The 18,561-nt window shown below is 50.3% G+C and overlaps 1 protein-coding gene across 1 annotated transcript in view; it reads left to right on the forward strand.

Moving 5' to 3' along the window:
• The window catches only part of KCTD16 (potassium channel tetramerization domain containing 16), a 91,630-nt gene extending 73,419 nt beyond the window's left edge, over window positions 1-18,211 (forward strand). The window contains exon 3 of the mRNA XM_029998493.2: window positions 6,195-18,211. Within this exon, the coding sequence (XP_029854353.1) occupies window positions 6,195-6,646 (452 nt within the window). The 3' untranslated portion in view covers window positions 6,647-18,211. The remainder of the gene's footprint in view (window positions 1-6,194) is intronic.
• Window positions 18,212-18,561: the final 350 nt, after the last annotated feature.

Genomic DNA, 18,561 nt, shown 5'->3' on the forward strand with positions numbered 1-18,561 from the left:
TGGCCTTGTACGATGTGTCCAGAATCTCCAACCTCCTTTCCTTGTTAGAATTTTGTTGTTGTATTTCCTTACCCCATAGTCTCTGAAACTCTGTGGGCAGAATGAGTGTATCCTTCTCTAAGTTCACTCAGCTGGCGAATTTGTGTGACTGATAGCTGGCTTTCGACTTAGGCTTTTAAATGTGTTTTGGCAAGTCTGCCTCTGGAACACCCTGGCATCCTCTGGCTCCCGAGGAGATGACAGAAGCCATTCCACTGAGCCGATGTCTGGAGTTGTTTGTCAAAGCGCGTGGGGAGTAGAGGCTTCCACAGCCCATGCCTGACTGAGTTAAAATTAGGCAAAGGGAGTTTGCAAAGCAGTAAATTAGACAGCTATGCCCGCACTTTTCGTTGTGCACCTGCAACAAAGTGGAGCTCAGCTTGCTTGACTTGAGATCAGATAATTTTACAGTACTGTTTTAACTAACAGAGCCAACTTCCTAGCATGGTAATTACTTTGATCCTGGTTGGCACAGATGTATTTTTCATGTATTATTGCTTAATACTGGAACCTTTCTTTTTTTTCTTTCTCTGGTATCTGAAGATAGCCTAATGAAAATTATTTTTTTTCCCCTACTTCATTACATGCTAAAGGGCAATTCAATTTTCTCCATAGCTTTCCCTCTCTCTAGATTTTCTTAACGTACTGCTCTGGCTAGCCTGATATGTTGTTCTTGTAATGATTATATTAAGGTCTTTTCGGCATAAAACTTAAGCTTATTTTGTAGCTAAAAGTAAAAGTACGTGTCTGGCGATGCCCGCTGCCCACACACCCACTGGGGTTCTGGCTCCGTGATGCTGGGCTGAGGCCAGCAAGGGCAGGGGTGTTCGGAAGGCTGGAAGCCAGACTGGCCGGATGGTTTCTGAGAGTTTGTTTAACTGTGCATACAGACTTGCCCACTACTTCAAGGTGTCAAAAATGTATTTAGCAAAAAGAAATCTGTTCACCTTTGCCCCTTCTTTTTCTGCAGAGCGGAGCAGTTGTTCAGGTTGCAAAAAGGAGCTCGCTGGTTTTAGCTCTCCCTGCTGCTGCGGCAGCTGCTCAGCCAGGCTCTCGCCTTTCCCGGGGGTGTTTGGAGATCTCTGCCTGCATCCGCTGCAGAGATGCTCTGCATACCCAGAGCATCCGCTGCTGGTCGCCAGCTCCCCTGCCAAGCCCTGCTCCCAGTGAGCCAGCCCAGCCCAGCTCGCTGAACACTGGTGCTGGCGGGAGGCCTCTGCCCGGGGAACCTCTCCAAACCCCGCGGCTGTTTCCAGCACCCAGATCTCGCCTGGTTTTTGCTGTTCTGCCTCATGAATAGATGAATTTCTGCCTCCTGGCTCACCCACGGTATGCCCATCATTGGTGAATATTCATTAAGTGAAATTAGCATCTATTAGGTCTTAATTAACTTATAAAAGGCTTGTTTTGTGGTAATGAAGTATATGCTCTAGATGTGCCTGATGGCAGCTGGTGGGTCCCCCTGCCCAAGCAGGGTCCGGCCCCTCCAGGAGGGACACAGGGGGCTGGACCCCTTCTTCCCCCCCATAGCTATGAAGTTACAGCAGTGAGGAGGTGTCTGCGACCTAAGCGTGCGCTGAACATCAGCTCAGGTTTGCAAGGTTTCATTAGGTAGCAACGTCCTCTGCCACTGCAGTGGTCTGATATTTGGTGTCTGATGTTCGGTGTCTGGGCTGTTTGGGGACTTGAGGTGCGTGTTGGGGTTTTGTTCCTTGGCTGGGTGAGTGCAGCCCTTTGATTTGGGTTTCACGGGCTGTCCCGCTGCTATGGGGTGTGGATGGGCTTTAGCTGAATGTCCCTTTGAATTTGCTTAGAAACTGTTAGGGAGGCACCAAAACCTGCCACGCTCAGGGCCAGCGGTGGGATGTAGGAGGAGGTTGCACGGTGTGCTAATGGGACCTGACCTGAGCCGTAACCTTTTCCCTCTCAACTCATTTTTCACCGTTTTTCAGACTTCATTCGGTTCAGCGTGGGGTGGGGAAGCAGCAAATGCAGTGGGAGCGCATCGTCCTGGCGTAGGAGCAGGCGAGCATCCCCGGCACTGAGCTCGGCCCTGCTGTCCTCTGGGGCCGTGATGGGGAGGGAGCCCGGTGTCCAGAGGAGGGAAAACACGCCGTGAAAGGGCTGGTGGCAGCAGCGGTGCTTGTCAAATGTATTTCCTCCATTAGGATTCACTGTCGTCCTTAAATGCACACAAGCAGCGTGGGGAAGATGACTGACTTCGCAGGTGAGAAGAGAAAAAGTAATTACAGGCGAGTGCAGGCAAATGCTGAAAAGGAGAGCAGGAGCTGCCCTCCCGCCGGCCGGGATTGCCGTGAAGGAGGCACTCCCCTCCCAGCATCTCGGTGTTTCCACAGGGCCAGCCAGAAACACCCTCACCACGTCCCTTCCACCTGATTAATTTTTGCCTTTCAAGCACTGGTGGTTGCTTGCTCGAGTAAATAGTTCTGTGTTTAGGAAGGGCAGAGGCTCCGGAGCAGTCCCTCCTGGGGAGCAGTTAGTAGCTGCAACGCAGGAAAACCCTCACCGAGCTGTAATGTCAACTGCAGTAGGGAGCTGCAAATCAATACAGCTCATGGATGTGTTTTTCAGGAGCACATGATCAGGATTTTGCAAAGGCTCAATACATAATGCCTTTGTCAAAGCTGAGCAAATTATAAAAAGTTTCAATTAGCCGTTATTGACTTTTTTCAGACAAGATACAGAACAGGTCTTGAAGCAAGTCTATAAATTAAATTTAGCCACACAGCTCACAGACTGAAAGACTCCTTCATCATTGACAAGGAAGAGGAAGGAAGAGATGAGGAGGGGCTTCCTGACTTTTGTTTTTCCACCTGTTTCTGTAAATTATATGCATTGTGTTCATGGTTGCAAAAAAGATGGAGAAAAGGGAGCGCAGGGCAGTGACTATCAGTGGCGCAGCTTTTAACAATTTGCTGCCATGAGCTTGCAAACCCCCTTCGTCCAGTGTCTGCTCCCACGGCTTGGGGGTTTGAAATTGGCAGCAACATTTTCCGTTTGTTTCTTCCCACCCTGCCCCAAATTTTTTTGATGGGGACCTGTTTCTGGAACGGTGGCAGCAAACGGTCACCTTGGACCCTGGCGTGAAGAAGAGATTCCCCATCGGCCTCACCCCCTCTGTTGCCCTCCCCGCAGCCATGCAGGAGCTGCCGGCGCGACCGCGATCCCAGCACCACGCGTTGCCTCTCACTGCTGCAAAAACCACTGGGCCAATGCTGCAGCTCTGACCTGGCTGTTCCCCCTCCCCATTCCTTTCTCCTGCCCTTGCACCACTGTAAGAAATGCCACAAGCGCCGGGGTGCAATCCTGGCAACGGGGCCCCCGGTTCCTTTTCATGGGTGAGACCGCGGGCTGTATTGCTGGGCCCAAGCTGCAAAGCTAAATTATGCTTTTCTTGATCTGGATGATGTTACCAATCTGCGTGAGCTGGAAATGATAATTACATTTTAGTGGGAAGATGGATGCTTCCAAATGACATTTAAATCCATGATTATTGCAGTGGTTTGGTCAGGGAACAGTTGTTATCAATGCCAGCTCTTCCTCTTTGTCACGGATTACTGCGTTTGGGCAGGTCTCCAGCTGAAAAAGAAAAAAATCAAGCCACGCGCTACATGAATCAGGAAATAAATTAAGCACTCTTCAGGGGTTCCCATCACCGATGGGTTATGCAAATGAAGGTCCGTGTTTCCCAGAAGCCTCTGTTTTGTGCATGGCCAAGCCCTCGTGCATGGGGAGGCTACCTCCGAAGTGCCGTGAGTTGTCCGCAGGGGTCGGGGTCTGGGTGGGCAGGGGGGATGCTGGGGGAGTGCTGCCCACCGGCACGGAGGCTGGCGGCTCTGGCTGCACTGTCTTAAAGCCAAAGCTGGCTGTGCTATCGAGCCCGAAAGAAGAAAAGATGTCTGGAGAAATTAGGGGTGCTATAGCTGTCAATAATGGAAAAGACAATTTCCCAAATGCTATTCTCTGGAGGCCGGGGAAGCCAGCCACCTTCTGATACCCAGTTCTGAATTGTATAACGGGCTGTATATATCCTTTTTGTTGCGGGAGAGACGTTTATTGACATAAGTAGCCAATGGTTACCTGAATGCTGTTGGATTTCTTACTTTAAAAAAGAACAAATACTCATATTTAATCGAATGAAAGTGTAAAGGCCGTGATGATTACAGGCTAGAATAATAACAAACATTTTTCTGAGCAGTGAGAGCACTATTGTCTGAACGTTTTGTTTAGACATGAGGAGCATCTTGGTTTTTTTTGTTGTGTTTCGTGCCGCTGGGAAAACGTGTGATTTCCAGGGCCACGTGTCTGCGCGTCCCGTGGCGGTGTCACGCAGGGATGCTGCCGCCACGGGCTCGCTGCTGCTGCGAGGGCTGCCCGCGCCGGCGTGCCTCCCGCAGCCCCCCGGCTCGCTCGCCGCGTGCCGGGGGCTAGACCGAAACCCCTAACACTGAATTTCTTTGTGACTGCCAGGATTTTACCTGTAAGATCCGGAAAGAGATCAGCGCGAGCTGCCTGTACCCAGGATCTGTCTGTTTTGCTTTTTGTACGCGTCCCTCTGCCGTCCACTTCTCCCGTTTAATTTGCCGCAGCACCTCACGCGGCAGAGTGGCAGCAGTGATCCCACGCGGTCCTGCTCCCTCGGATGGGACCACACCGGGGGGCTGCGGCTGTCGTGCCGGCAGGACACGGAGGGAGCGGGTCGGGTATAGCCTGGCTGCCGACAAGCCCGCTGCTGGGCGGCTCCGAGCCTGGCACTGGCGTGTTTCTCCCTGCGGGGTGTTTGCTGTGAGCCGGCTTGCTGTGGGGTTGGAATTTCATCTCCGCTGTACGGGAGACCCGTCGGCCTGTGCCACGTTGCTTACACCGGTCTGTTCTGGGGCAGAGCCCATGGCAGGGCATTTGCCTGCGCTGGTTCATTATGTGTGGTTGCTAATGAAGGGTAGGACTCTGCCGTTGTGTGTAATTGTGTGAAGAAGATCATTGGAGAATCCCTGGGTCTTTGTTTTTAACCTGAGTGTGGCAAACAGGGAAAAAACGAGATAGTTTGGATTTAACAGCGTATTTGACACTGTCCTTTTAAAGGCAGAAGAATGATGAGGCTAGGAGCATGAGATGGGATTTAAGCAGCCTGGCATTCCCAGGTGAGACCTGTCAGTCCCTGCAGCCGCTGCAGATAGAGTCTGACTTCTTTCACCCACCAGCACAGACAGACCCTTCCTATTTTTGAGGGGTTTTTTATTCCCTCCTGTCTGGACTTGCCCTTATTAAGCGCAAACCCAGGGAAGAAGATCAGCACCAACACAAGCTGTTGGACCTGTTGTGTTTTGCAGAGACGGTAGCTGGGATGGGAAGGGGCAGCAAGTTTTGCCATGTCCTGCCTCCTGGGCGCTGCTTTCCTCTGGCAGCCGAAAATTCATCATTTGTTTGTCTGTTTTGGACTAGTAATCTTGGCCTTTGCCCGGTAACCTCTATCCACACCTATGAGTTTATTGGCTTCAAAGGAACCCCACATACAAGTGAAACTTGGAGGAATGGATTGGGAATGACAAAATCTGAAGTCCGCATTCTGTTTTTTCTCTGTCTTTCCTCAGACAAAATTTCTGTGGACTTCTTCAGGATTTTCTCTTAAGGGAGAAAAAGCCCTGTGTGATCTGCTCAGGGTTTGGCCTTGGGTTGGTGGGTGGAGGTAGTAGCAAATAATTTACAAGCCTGAAAAGCAATTAGGGTTCCTGAAGCGATGGTGGCTCACTCTGGTTAAACACCTGACTGGGTCCTCGCGTGACTCTTTCTCACTGAGGATCTCAGAAAACTTTCAGACACGCATTGGGTGTCTCAGGAGACCCGCAGGGGACCTGAGCATCACGTGCAAGCGGAGCGGATGAAGGAGCTCCGGTGTTAATGGAAATCACCTCCCACTTGAGACCGGGTGGAGGTTTTGCTGCCAGTTCATGGTGACATTCAGGAAAGATCCCCGAGAGGTTTTCCGCTGTGCTGGGCGGCTGCATCCCTCCCCGCTCCCGCGGGTCTCGGCAGGCAGCGGCGAGCCCGGCGGTGGGCGAGCAGCCTGTTTCTGGGTGCGGGCGAGGGGTTCGGAGCTGTCGGTAACCCCGGCGCGCTCTCTGTTCCTCTTGCAGGTGAGCCTTCCCGGTGGTCCTCGTCCCACTGCGACTGCTGCTGCAAGAACGGCAAAGGCGACAAGGAGGGAGAGAGCGGCACGTCGTGCAACGAGCTGTCGACGTCGAGCTGCGACAGTCAGTCGGAGGCCAGCTCTCCCCAGGAGACCGTCATCTGCGGCCCCGTCACCCGCCAGCCCAACATACAGACTCTGGACCGGCCAGCCAAGAAGGGGCCGGTGCAGCTGCTGCAGCAGTCCGAGATCCGGAGGAAGAGCGACCTGCTCCGGACTCTCACCTCTGGCTCCCGAGAGTCCAACTCCAGCAAGAAAAAAGCGGTGAAGGAGAAGCTCTCCATTGAGGAGGAGCTAGAAAAATGTATCCAGGATTTCCTCAAAATCAAAATCCCAGACAGGTTTCCGGAGAGGAAACATCCCTGGCAATCTGAACTGCTGCGGAAGTACCACCTATAGGCTCAGGGTGGGGAAAGCACACGACCTTATTACCGTTAGAGCAAGATCCTAAGCGATACGAAAATAATTCCCAATAATAATTATTTGTTAGGTCACAAAAAAAAAAAAAATCCATCTCTGTAGTACTGCCTAATTTGCCTATTTCACCTTAACATTTATAGTCATAGGGTAACGATATTTTTCCAGTGGTGGAAGCACAATGACAAACGCTTTTATTTGTAAACTCTGAGTCTTACACAAGCTGAATACCTTAAGGGCACAACCATACCGACAACAAGAGACGCTCATGTGCGGATGCTGCTGACGCCGGTGGGAACATGGCACGTGAGCAGGCAGTGTCCGGGGGTGTCTGTGGACTGCATGCCTTCTGCGTTCTCCTTGTAGTGCGTTTGTTTGGAGGGATGTACACAGCTCAAAGAAACAAGCTATGCCATGACAGTTTACCTTAAGCATGTGTATATATATATGTGCATATATATATATATGTGTGTATATATATCTCTGTGTATATATATATGTATATATATATCAATATATATTGCTTAAAGATTTTCTGGCTCTCTCCTTATAACTGCACTTTCTCAGAAAAGAGCATTTTTTAGCAGTCTGTGGATGTTCCGTTTCTTCTTCAGGTCTTTGAGGGTTGAACAGTAGAAAACCCATCTCGCTGTCTCTCTCCCCTGCTCCCTTTCTCTTTTTTTCCCCTGCTTTGAGACAGTGTAAATGCATTTCAGTGGAGACCGGGGAACAGTGCGTGGGTCTTTGTTGCTGTCAGCAAAATATTCCATTTGTTTTTGACGATCTTGTTCCCTCTGTGTCCTCCCCACACCTCTTGTCGTGTTTCTCAAGGCTCTCTGGTGCCAGTGGGTTAAACGTGTGATGATCCCAGTTGGAAAGCTGTAGGAATTCTTCCGGGGTCGAGTGCGGTGGCAGGCGGAGTGGCCGTGCCGGTGAGGATGGCTGGTTTCTGCAGGCTTGCCAGGCGCGTGTGCCAGGAGTGTTTGGCCCCAGCTGGCAGGGAGAGCGGCCGCTGGGTCCTGTCCGGCACAGAAGCGAACACAAGAAATTATCCGCCGAACAAGCCACGTTTAGTGCTTTGACTGGCGGGGGATCGCTTCTAGAGGACAGGAGCAGCACCGTTCCAGCCGTGTGCGTTTCAAGAGAAAACGCAAACCCCAGAAGGGGGTACGCGTATTCCCTCCCGCAGACGCCTGTCTCGGTGTCGGTCCCGTCCGCAGCCGGTGGCGGGACGTTAGCCAGCAAACCGCGCCGCGTGTCCTGTGTTACCCACTACGTGCTGGCCGGGGAGCCGTGGGAAAGGCTGGTCCTGCACTGATCGGAGCGGGGGTCCCGCAGCCCACAGCCCCCCGGGGCGCGGGAGCTCGGGGAAGGGGAATGGGTCAGTCTTGTGGGGTGCAACAGGCTGTTGTTGCCGAGTAATGCGTGAGCACAGCAGCAAGGGATGGAGAGCACCCAGGAACCGAGCGTTAGCGAGCGGTCAAAGGCATAGGGCCAGCAAAACCTGGAGCAGGTAAGCGTCGCGGGGGGGCTCGGCTCAGGGGTGAGCTCGGGCTGCTGGCACGGGCGAGCCATGGAGAGTGACGGAAAAATGAATTGCTCCAGCTAACGTATTTTGGCCATAGCTAGGAACATACCAGCTAGACTATTTGAGATAAATTATTCGTTTTCTAAAGGTACAGGAAAGAGGAGATTTTATATATATATAAAAAAAATATGGGAAGTGATAGTGCTGGTAACACAAAGCACTTTGATTCTGACTTATTTAGCGTCCTGCAGGTTCCAGGGCTTCCCCCCTCTTAAATCTCAGAGACTGCTATGGGAGATGATGTCAAGTATGCACAGATGATTTCTGTTGATCTTCATGCAGTTTCAGCAAGGTGGTATCTTCGTGCTTGCAGGGCCCTATTGCACCCACACACCTGGCTGTGACATTTTTGTTTTGCCAGAAGAACCGTAAGGTCTGCACGAGCACACGGGCAGAGGTTCATACCCATTGCTCAGCTGCAGATGTTATGCAGGTGTTTATTGGTGAGGATGCAAATCTTACCAGCAAAAAAGGAAGCAATACGTGTCCAGAGTGATCCATAAGCATGAGCTGGCTGTAGGGCGGGGGGAAAAACCCTCCCAGCAATACCTCTCCCAGTCTTCGGAGAACAGGGCTTGGATGTGGCAGCTTGGCATCATCTCAGCTGAGGTTTTACACGTGAGAAGGGTGCTATTTCTTACAGTGGACATGCAGTGATGGTAACGCAGAGTGAGGATTATGAAACGGAGGATCTGACCTGGGAAGTGCTGGGCTCAGTGAGAAAACTCAGCACTTCTTGGGGTCAGGCTCTAGAACCAATTCAGGTTTTAAGACGTTCACTCACATTCGAGTTCAGGCATGGTAGTTGTGCAGCCCTCCACTTACCTGCTCAAAAGGCACATTTTCACATGGAAATCAATGTTTTGCACAAGATCCACAGATTTGGCTCCTCTTAGTTATTTGTTGGTTAGTTTAGAACGTTTTTCTTTTCCTACTCAACGTATCCTGCATTTTGCCCCCCAGCTCCAGCACCAAGCAAACAAAACTGGGGAACAGATCGGGCTCTCCCTCGGGATTTCCAGCTGAGGCTGCAGTTTGGGATGGATCACCCCTCTTCCTTGGCAGCAGACTGCAGCTAAAACCTTGTCCGTCCCACCACTCCAGATCATTCCCTGTCTCTTTTTAATATCACAACTATTTGGGCTATAAAATCTATAAAATACATGTGATGGAGTAGAAGAACAGGCTCTGGGTGTGTGTGTGTGGTGGGTGGGGGGGGTTGTGTGTGTTCCCAGACTGACGTTCAGGGTGCTCAGGATTGGACGATGATTAATAACTGTAGAAAAATTAGACCAAATGAAATGCGCCCGAATGGGCTTGATTTATGTGGCCTTCATGTCTTCAGTTTTAGATGAAATGGTTATTACTCTCCAGTGCTACAGAAATAAGGGTCTTAAACTTCAGTAATCACAGGCAGGGCAAACCTGCTAGGAAACACGATTTAGGATGGAGCGGGAGGAGAGCAGGTGCCCAGGCGTGTGGGTGCACACTTGTGTGTGTGTGTGTGCGTGTGTGTGTGTGTGTGTGTGTTCGTATGCACTTTCTGCTGCGTTCCTGCGGGGATCTAATTCTGGTCTAACTTCATGTTGCAGTTGTTTTAGAAGTGGTTTGGTATAGGAGCCAGGGGCTGTGCTTCAAGGCTTTTTGCTGTTAAGACTGACTGGCGGGCTCTGGGTAGAGCAGCCTGTGCTGTGGAGGAGCCCCTGGGCAATGGTGGGGAGCCGTCCCCCCCTCCCCGATGGGGGTTAGCCTAAACGCTGGATGTTGCACAGCATCCCTTACCGCTGCTCAAAGGTCCCCTTCTCTCCCTCCTTGCCTCGCTGCTTTTCTCTGGACCACCAATACCCCACGGCGAGAACCACATCCCACCAAAGAGCCACACTTCGGGGACCTTGTTCTGCCACTGTCAGGTGGCCACAGGGCCACCACCGGGCACAGGACCCTGCCGGCGCGAGCCCTGGCAGCTCTGCCGCCGGGGCTGGCGGGGGGGCAGAGGGTGCCGGCACCGTGCGAAGGTGTGGAAAAAACATGGCCAGGTAGAGACAGGCACCAGGGTAATTAAAACCGCTGCTCCACGACGGCCCCATAGTGCACGTGCGGGCGGCAGCGGGTCGGGAAAGAGTGACCGAACCTTCTCTCGCTGGTGGTGTCCCCCCGTACAGGCGCTGAGGTGGTGATTTTTCTTATCACAGATGTATTAACTCTGAAAGACCTCTTCCCAAAAATAATGTCATGCACGCATACATAAAAAATAGTCATGCACACATAAGTATACATGTATACATATATACAAGTACATATACATACATATAGTTAGGTAGATATATACATGCACCTTGGGATGAAAGGCACATACTGATGCCTTTTTGGCAAGGTTGTTCTCCCCCATCTGCAGGACATGGCACCACTCACTGTTAGAAGGGGCAGGAGAAATTCCTGCAATAGGTGGGTATCGAAACGATCCCTCAAACCAAACCGTCAGCTCGGCAGAAGGAGGGAAATACGGTCGGTGCTCAGGATGTCAGGCACCTTCCTCCCTCCGGGGCTTTTCCCTGGGGCTGCGCAGGGGTGGTGGGCTGCAGCCCCCCTCTGCTCCCCTGCTGAAATGAGGCAATGAGGGAAAAGAAGGGAGACGGATGCAGTGCAGTGGGGGAAAATGAAACTGGAATAACAGATTGTCTAAAAGGTAGCTGAATATCGAGCTCTAAAATTACTCAGCTCAATTCGGCTTTGTTTCCGTGAGAGAACCCATGTCTATCCCTAGGATGTTTTTGGTCACTTATCGGTAGCAAGCCAAAATGAAGCTTACTTAACAGAGTACTTTATTCTTTCTAAAATATCTGGGGAGCAAACTGGGCTTTGGGCTACTTTCCACACATAACAAAGACCAAATATAAGTTCTGTTGAAACTACTTCGAAAACTTACATTGACTTCAGTAGGACTGAGACTCTACTAAAACACCTTTTCTCCAGAAAAATGGGCACTTGCGTCAGTGAGGCTGAGAGAAAGCCATTAAACTGTAATAAAATTCACATCCGCTTACGTTGCTCGCAGTGTTCATCACTTCTGTGGATAGCAAACGGGTCTGGTGGTTTGGTGGTGGTCTTGCATAGCCAGTCTTCAATTACCGTGGTCTCTTTAGTAGTCTTGCCGAAGCTTTGCTTAGGACGCTGGGCTGGAGGAGCGTGGTGGGCGCGCACAGCCCTGCAGAACGCGCTGCAGGATGAGTGCCTCGCCGGTGGGTGATGCAGCCGCGGGGTACATGCGATGCCCTGGGCACTGTCCTGGCCACGAGCGCTGCTGGCGCCCGCGCTCAGCTCAACTCCGCTCCGTCGCAGCCGCGGCCCGCGCCTGCTTATGCCTTTCACGGTCAGAAATGACGTTTTCCGAGGGCTTTGTTACATGCCCAAATGCCTCGAGACAGGCGCCTGAGCAGGACGCAAAGCATCAGGGGGAGAGAACGGGAGAGACCATGTGAGTTTACATAGACCCATGGGGACCAAATTGTTTTCTTTTTTCCCTAAATCATCTGCGTGCACCGTATAAAGGCTTCACAGCACTCTGGAGAACGTGTTTTGGGTTTTTAATTCTAGTTTTGTGAGTCCATTTATTAATTTTCTTTGCAAAGCTGCGGGCTGAAGGGGAAAACAAGGTTGATCTTTATTGGCAATGACCGTAATGTAACCGAGACCTTCAGTCATATCTCACACTGCTCTCCTAGCCCTAGAAAGGCCGGAGAAAACATTCTTACCCTGCCCTGAAGCCCTTTCCACCATTGCGAGTACGCACGTGGACTTGACTTTCAGAGTAATTTTTGCATAAGGCCCCATGTGTATCATGGTACAAAATAATTGTCCAGTCTTATGGATAGTTTATGCCCCAACGGGGTTTTGTAGATTAATAGTAAAAGAACAAAAAAGCACTTTTAAATTATTTATATTATAAAAAGACATTCTTTATTTTTCTTGGCATCGATATCACTTAGCTAAAAAATCAGTTTATAAGTACGATATTACAGATTTTAAACTATAGCAATGATAAAGCGAACACGAAAAAGCAGAATTCAGAATTAAACAGACGAAACTTACCAACGTGAAGCAGAAGGATGGCAGGCCCAGCTGGTTGAACGGGAATTGCTGGACTTCAGCGGGGGGTGTCCTCCCTGACGTCCCTTCGCGCGTCTCCCCCGGCCGTGCCGCCCGGGCCCCGAGGAGCGGGCGCGCGGGGCAGCGAGGGGGGGCTGGCCCCTTCCCCGTGTTTGCAGGACGTGCTCGAACCCGGGCGCTTCGGTTTATCCGGACGTACGCGCGTTAGAGGAGCGAGTGCTGCGAGTGCAATATTTTCCCAGCCAACACAGGATTTAGAGGGGGGTTTGGTGATTTTGTGATCTATTCGGGGCCTTGCTCGTGTTACATTTTCGGACCTCATACAAGCACTTAATGACTTTGCTGAGGCTGAGTCAGTCTGTTGCACATTGATGTAGATTAAGTGGCACCCACTGAATTACCTCTCTACTTTCCAACGTGGTTCACTTGTACATAAGTGTAATGTCAAATTGTTTACAGGTTATTTTGTGTGTAATTGTGGAAAAAAAAAAGAAGTTTTAACTACAAATTTAAAGGAATCGATTTTACTGGAAGGTGTTTAAAAAAAATGAATGTGCTTAATGCAGTATAGACATCATTGATTATGGTCTCACATGAATGCATGTATCTCCGTGTTGTCAGTCCCCACCAGTGAGGTTATTGGCAATATTCTGCAGTCTGTGAATAGCAAATATGCATAAACTACTGTGACTCTGACAAATATAACTCGGTAACTGTTTCTACTGTGGTATGTAAAAAAAAAAAAAAATCATGTAGCTTTTAGCCTGCTGTATTTCCCTGGTACAAATAACACCATGAAAGAAAGAGAGACATGTTGGAAAAAAACAAACAAGTCATAGCTGTGACCTATGTGGAGTCATTCGTGCAATGACACCTGCCAGGTAGCTGTGGTCCAACTGCTAAAAAAATGCCTATTTATAGAGGCTCGGAGGTGGTAAATGAGGGTGTTGCTATTGCCTTCTGCTCCAGCATCACTGCTGGCGGAAGAGCTGACCTTTTGCTTAGGATGACGATAAATGAAGAGAGCCACTCCATATTAGTCATTTCCATGTGCGGGTTAGGTGTTATACAATATGCTGGTGAAAAGTACAGCTATCAGTGTTGTGGCATTGAGTGGCTGAAAACTGCAGCTAATTTGTGTCTTGCCATTCAAATAAATCAGTGCATATACACTGTAAGAGCACAGACAAGAATAAATAAGTTGGTATCCTTCAACTGTCATATATATATACACACATAAATATAGAGATAGATACATACATGCTTTCTTGCCCACTGTGATTTAGCATCAGTTTATGTTAATCAGTTCCCTGCAGGCTGGGGATTATTCTCCCTTGAAGGTGATGGGGGTTTTTTCCTCATTTATTTCTGGGTTGGGCTGAAGATAACAGTTCAGTGGTCACAGGGTGAGATTCTTCTGCCTCCCTGTCTTGAACAGAGATTTTCTGATGCCATGATTTGAAAGTACTGTCACCAGCAGCAATACTTCTGGAAAAGCCATCATTGCATCAGGGGTTACCTGCCAGAGTATTTCCAAGAATACTTTGAAATACTCCCATCCTCTGTCATTTTAAAGACACCTTGGCAAGGGACGGCTTCGTTACAGCCAGCGGCTGAGTCACAAATGGAGAGAGCGCAGGGCACGGCAGGAGGAGAAGGGTATGGAGGGAAAGGCAGGGTATCTATCTCTTCTGGACAAGGAGGGGCAGCCAGCTGCGGCCTTTCTCGGTGCTGGTCCCCACGCCATCCATCCCAGGCAGGTCCCAGGGTCTGCAGAAGGTGCCCAGCTGTGAGGCTTTACGTTCCTCCAGTAGCTGCTGCAAAGGTAAAAAGAGAGAAAGGCTGCCGGGGCTGGGAGGAAGCCGTTTGCAAGCCTCTCCCCCAGCGGTGCTGTTCTTGGAATGACAGACTCATAATTTGGGTTTATTGTCATATCTTCTTCCCTTCTGCACAGCTGTCTGGGGGGTAATTGGGGCTCGGTACTGCTGGCGTTGCCGCTCTGGGTGGCCCAGCTCTCATTGCTCTTCCAGCCATGCATACACACGAATATGACTCGAATCGGGAAGCATCGCTGTAGGCAAGCTGGGTCTGAAAAAGCCAGAAAACCAGGCAATTGCTCACTTGTGGGGCTGAGTATCCCGGGATGATTCTACTATTATTATTTTTAATCTGTGGTACTTGGCTGTTCTTCAGAGGAAGCCGTTTCCAAGGGCCCCTTCCTGGGAGAAGGTGAAAGATCCCGTCTTTGCAGAGCTCCCCCCATATGGTGCTTCACCATAGCAGGGATTTGGATGTTACAGTATCTGCACAAGCATATGGAAAGCAAAGCATTTCTGGAAGTTACGTCTCCTCAGATGGCGAGGCGTGATGCTCGCCGAGCGCCGCGCGGCAGTCACAGCCTGCTGCACCAGCTCGCTCCGCTGGCAGCCTGCAAACGGCCGACGCTGGAAGAACCACGAGCCAGATGATAAAATGCGATTCCCATCCCAGCAGATGAGTCTGCAGGAGACACCCGCCTTCTGCATCGGTGACAGCATGCCAACACCTGCAGAGCCAGCAGCGGGGTCCCTGCGGTCCCTAAACTGCCATCACAGCTCTCGGGCGAGCTTCTCCCAAATTAAACACCCCTTGCCTGGAGTCAAGGAGATGGGGAGACAGGGCAGGGATGAAATGAGGAGATGGTTCTGCTGCTGTTTCTAAACAAACCTCATGGTCTGTAACCCCGTTTACCTGCCTGCTTTCTCCTGAGTGGCATTTGAAACCCGGAGTTCATCACTGGCTTGTGGGGTGAGCAGCAGCATCCTCCTCTTGTGGGGCTGGTTCGGTCAGGGCCGCTTTGGGGCCCTGCGGCTTGGAGGGTGAAGATGAAGATCAGCTCACAGGGTAGTAGTGCACTCGCCTTCATACAAATGAAACAAGTACTGATGCTGCTATCGCCAGTTTTTTATCAGAAATGACACAGGTTACTTCTCTGGGTAGGCATTTTTGTCCTAATGGCATATATCTAAATTACTGTAGGTGTTCAATGCCGGTAACATGAACCAGTAACTGCAAGTAGCTGGACTCCAGATGTCCGTGGAGCTCTTGCACTTGTGTATGGATGAGATCTTTGACTTTGCTGACCAATTATTTTTTTAAAAATGACAGTTTGGAATAAACAAAAAATGGACTTTTTATTTTCTTTTTTTTGAATGTGAAACAACAAATACTATTTTGTCTAACCTGAAATGAAAGAAATGTTTCACTTCAAACAAAAAAGAAATTAATAATGATTCATTACACCCATTTTTGCTCTTTTTTTGTTTGAATTAGGTCAGTTTTGAACTGAAAAATGAGAATTTGTGAGAAGAAAAGTTGAAATCCTTCACGTTTAGAATGGCAATGCATGCATTTTTGCACATGTCAGGATGTCCCCCTTCCACACATTCTTTTTCCCCATCCAGGCCTGTTTCCCAGACTCACCCTGCATTCCTGAATAATCTCATTTCCATGGACCTGTTGACAACCTGTTCCCCCGTCCTGGCCACCCGCTTTCGCCCCACAGCAGCGACGCTGGCAGGCGGCGGGTGGGCTCGCTGCGAGTCCCGGCGAGCACAGCCGCTGCTCGCAAACCTGAGCATCTGTTGTTAAAAGACAACCCCGCTCCTTCCAACATCTGTATGCCTTTGTAATACACTATGGCTTTTTCAAAACAGCACATTTTGCGTATTTTAAGCAGCTCCACTTGTTAGCATATGTTGATTGAAGCCGTGCTCTGGGGTTTAAGTGGGTTTGGGGGGATGCACACACCTGTGCGCAGAGATGGCTCTCGGGCAGCAGCGCATCTCGTCTGAGATCCCTGAGGACAAGCGTAGACATTTGTCCCAGGAAAAAAGTCCTTTAAGACCTCCTGAGCTTTTGGGAGGTGTAGTTAGGTGTCCTAGACTATTTCCAATTTCCTGGGGAGACAAATAAAGACAAAATGAAAGAAATTAATTTAAGATCAAAGATTGCTTTGTAAAAATGATTTGCTTTCCTTTGGTGGCTCAAGAGACCCCAAGCAGAGCAGGAGCACTGTACCTGTTCGTGCACTTCTTTCAACTTTATTCACTTATGATAATACTTATTATGTCTTAGGCAATGTTGTGGTAGTTCTGGAGAAGCCGCGCTCTGCGAACGTGCCCTGTTACAGAGGTGTCACGACTGCCGGGTCCGGGTACGAGGTGTGAGCAGACAGTCCTCTCCTGCGTGAGCACGCACCGTGCTGCTCAGCCAAGTGCCAATTAGCAAGGCTCTGGCCAGCTCCCTAATAATAAATCTTAAGAAAAGCTGAACTGTTATGGGATAAATTATTGTCCTCATTCCCTTCCATGTGGAGAGAAAAGAACCAACTTGTTCTTCTTTGCTGAGGAGAAGACAAATTCCAGCAGTCAGGAGTAAAAGGAAACATTCCGAGGCGTTGGTCCGACTCAGCCCGGGCTGTCTCCGGCTCCCCCCGCTTCGCCCCTCTCTGGGTTTGGTTTCACTGCCCGTCTCTCCCAGCCCTTCCCGTCTGCAAAGGAGGAGAACACGTCGGAAGCAGCTGAGCTCTCTGCTGTGGTGGCAGGGGCTTCTCCCCTGCAGGTCGCACCTCTGTCCTGAGCAGGGGCTCAGCTCTGCGGCTTCCCACGTGTTTTCTAGGGCGGGAAGCTGAATTTTGCTATTCCTAGCACTTCTGAGTACTGTCTTGTCTTCTTTTCATGTCAGGGCAGGTGTGAAAGAGCAATGGATGTTCAGGTTAGAATACCTGTATGATTATTACTGAGGATTTAATTACCTTCCCTACGCAGCACTGTGTGATGTGCATGGAAAGTAGGAGAGATTCCCTTTGATACCGGGTGATATCAGAAAATAATTTTAATCTGCCTTACAACTATATAATAAAAGGAGCTTATATAGAGAAATATATATATACACATACGTATATTTCTTTTTCTCACTGAGTGAGTCGTTCTAGCCTGTGATCAGAGTGAGCAGCACGAGGCCAGGTCTGGACTTGCTCTGTGCCTGGAAGGTGTGTTGCTCTAAGCCACACAGGTAAGTGCTGGTGGGAAGAACGGCCCTAACTCATCGCTTGTTCAAACCCTTGTCAGAGGAGAGGACATCTCTCCCCAGATGTAACCTCTAACCGCCCCAAAATGACAAGCTGTCCAAGCACTCAATATGCAGAGGAGGTCTGGGATGGGAAGGCTGCCGGTTAGTACCAGTGTCACCCTTTCTGCTCGCTGATCTTAGCAATTCCCACGAGACGCAATGGTCAGGCAGGCTGAGGTGTGACTGCGCAAGCCATCCATGGGCTTGACAGGAATGGGAATAAATCGTTACTGTGCCCCAAAACCAGAGCAAATGAGGAGCTCGGCAGCTTGCTCGATGGTATCCAGTGGAAAAGGAAGATCCTTTCCGCTGTCAGGCAGGACTGGGGTGGGACTGTGCCGTTTGGGACGCAGACCCACGCACCCTCCAGCCTGCAGCAACAGCCTCTCCCCGCTGTACCGAGGGCAGGGGCAGGGCAAAGAGGAAACCTACTGCAGGGAACCGAGACAACGAGATTGTCTCATGCGAGAGCAGAAAGCAACAGATACTCGCTTCTTGCTCGACTTTTCACTCCCGTTGCTGCTGCGGAGTGCCGAGGAGCTGGTGCTGCCCCGTCCTCAGCTGGCAGCGACCACCCCTCGGGCTCCTGCTGGCGAAAAGTCTGTAGGGGAGAACTCTGTAAATACAGCAGGTTAAAAGCTGGCAAAGTAACAGCAGATCTGTATTTAATGCAGATGTTTCCCATGTTTTGTAGTATTGTTTTATTGATAAATAAAAATCAGCCAAAGACAAAAAAGGCATTGGGCATTGTATGCGTGACCTGGACCGAGCCACTCGCGTGCACTTGCTTGCGGAACGGGGATGGTACCCGTCACAGGAGGGGCTGCACAGCCCTCTGCCTCTTACCCCAGCTTCACACTCTCCTGGGGAACTGGGGGGGGGGCGGTGACCACAGGAGACCCCGTCCTCGGCTGTGGGTTACACCGTGGCTAATCCTCGTGGTGTTGCTGACGGTGGAACCAGTGCTGGGCTGGTGAGTGCGGCCGTCGGTCAGACGGTTTAGATTAAAATCTGGGGAGACGGTCTTTTCAAAGCTCTTCATTGAACATATACTATTAAGCAGGTGAATACACGCCTATCACCTGGCCAG

This window comes from Aquila chrysaetos, chromosome 22 (genome assembly GCF_900496995.4).
Source record: "Aquila chrysaetos chrysaetos chromosome 22, bAquChr1.4, whole genome shotgun sequence".
NCBI lineage: Eukaryota > Metazoa > Chordata > Aves > Accipitriformes > Accipitridae > Aquila > Aquila chrysaetos.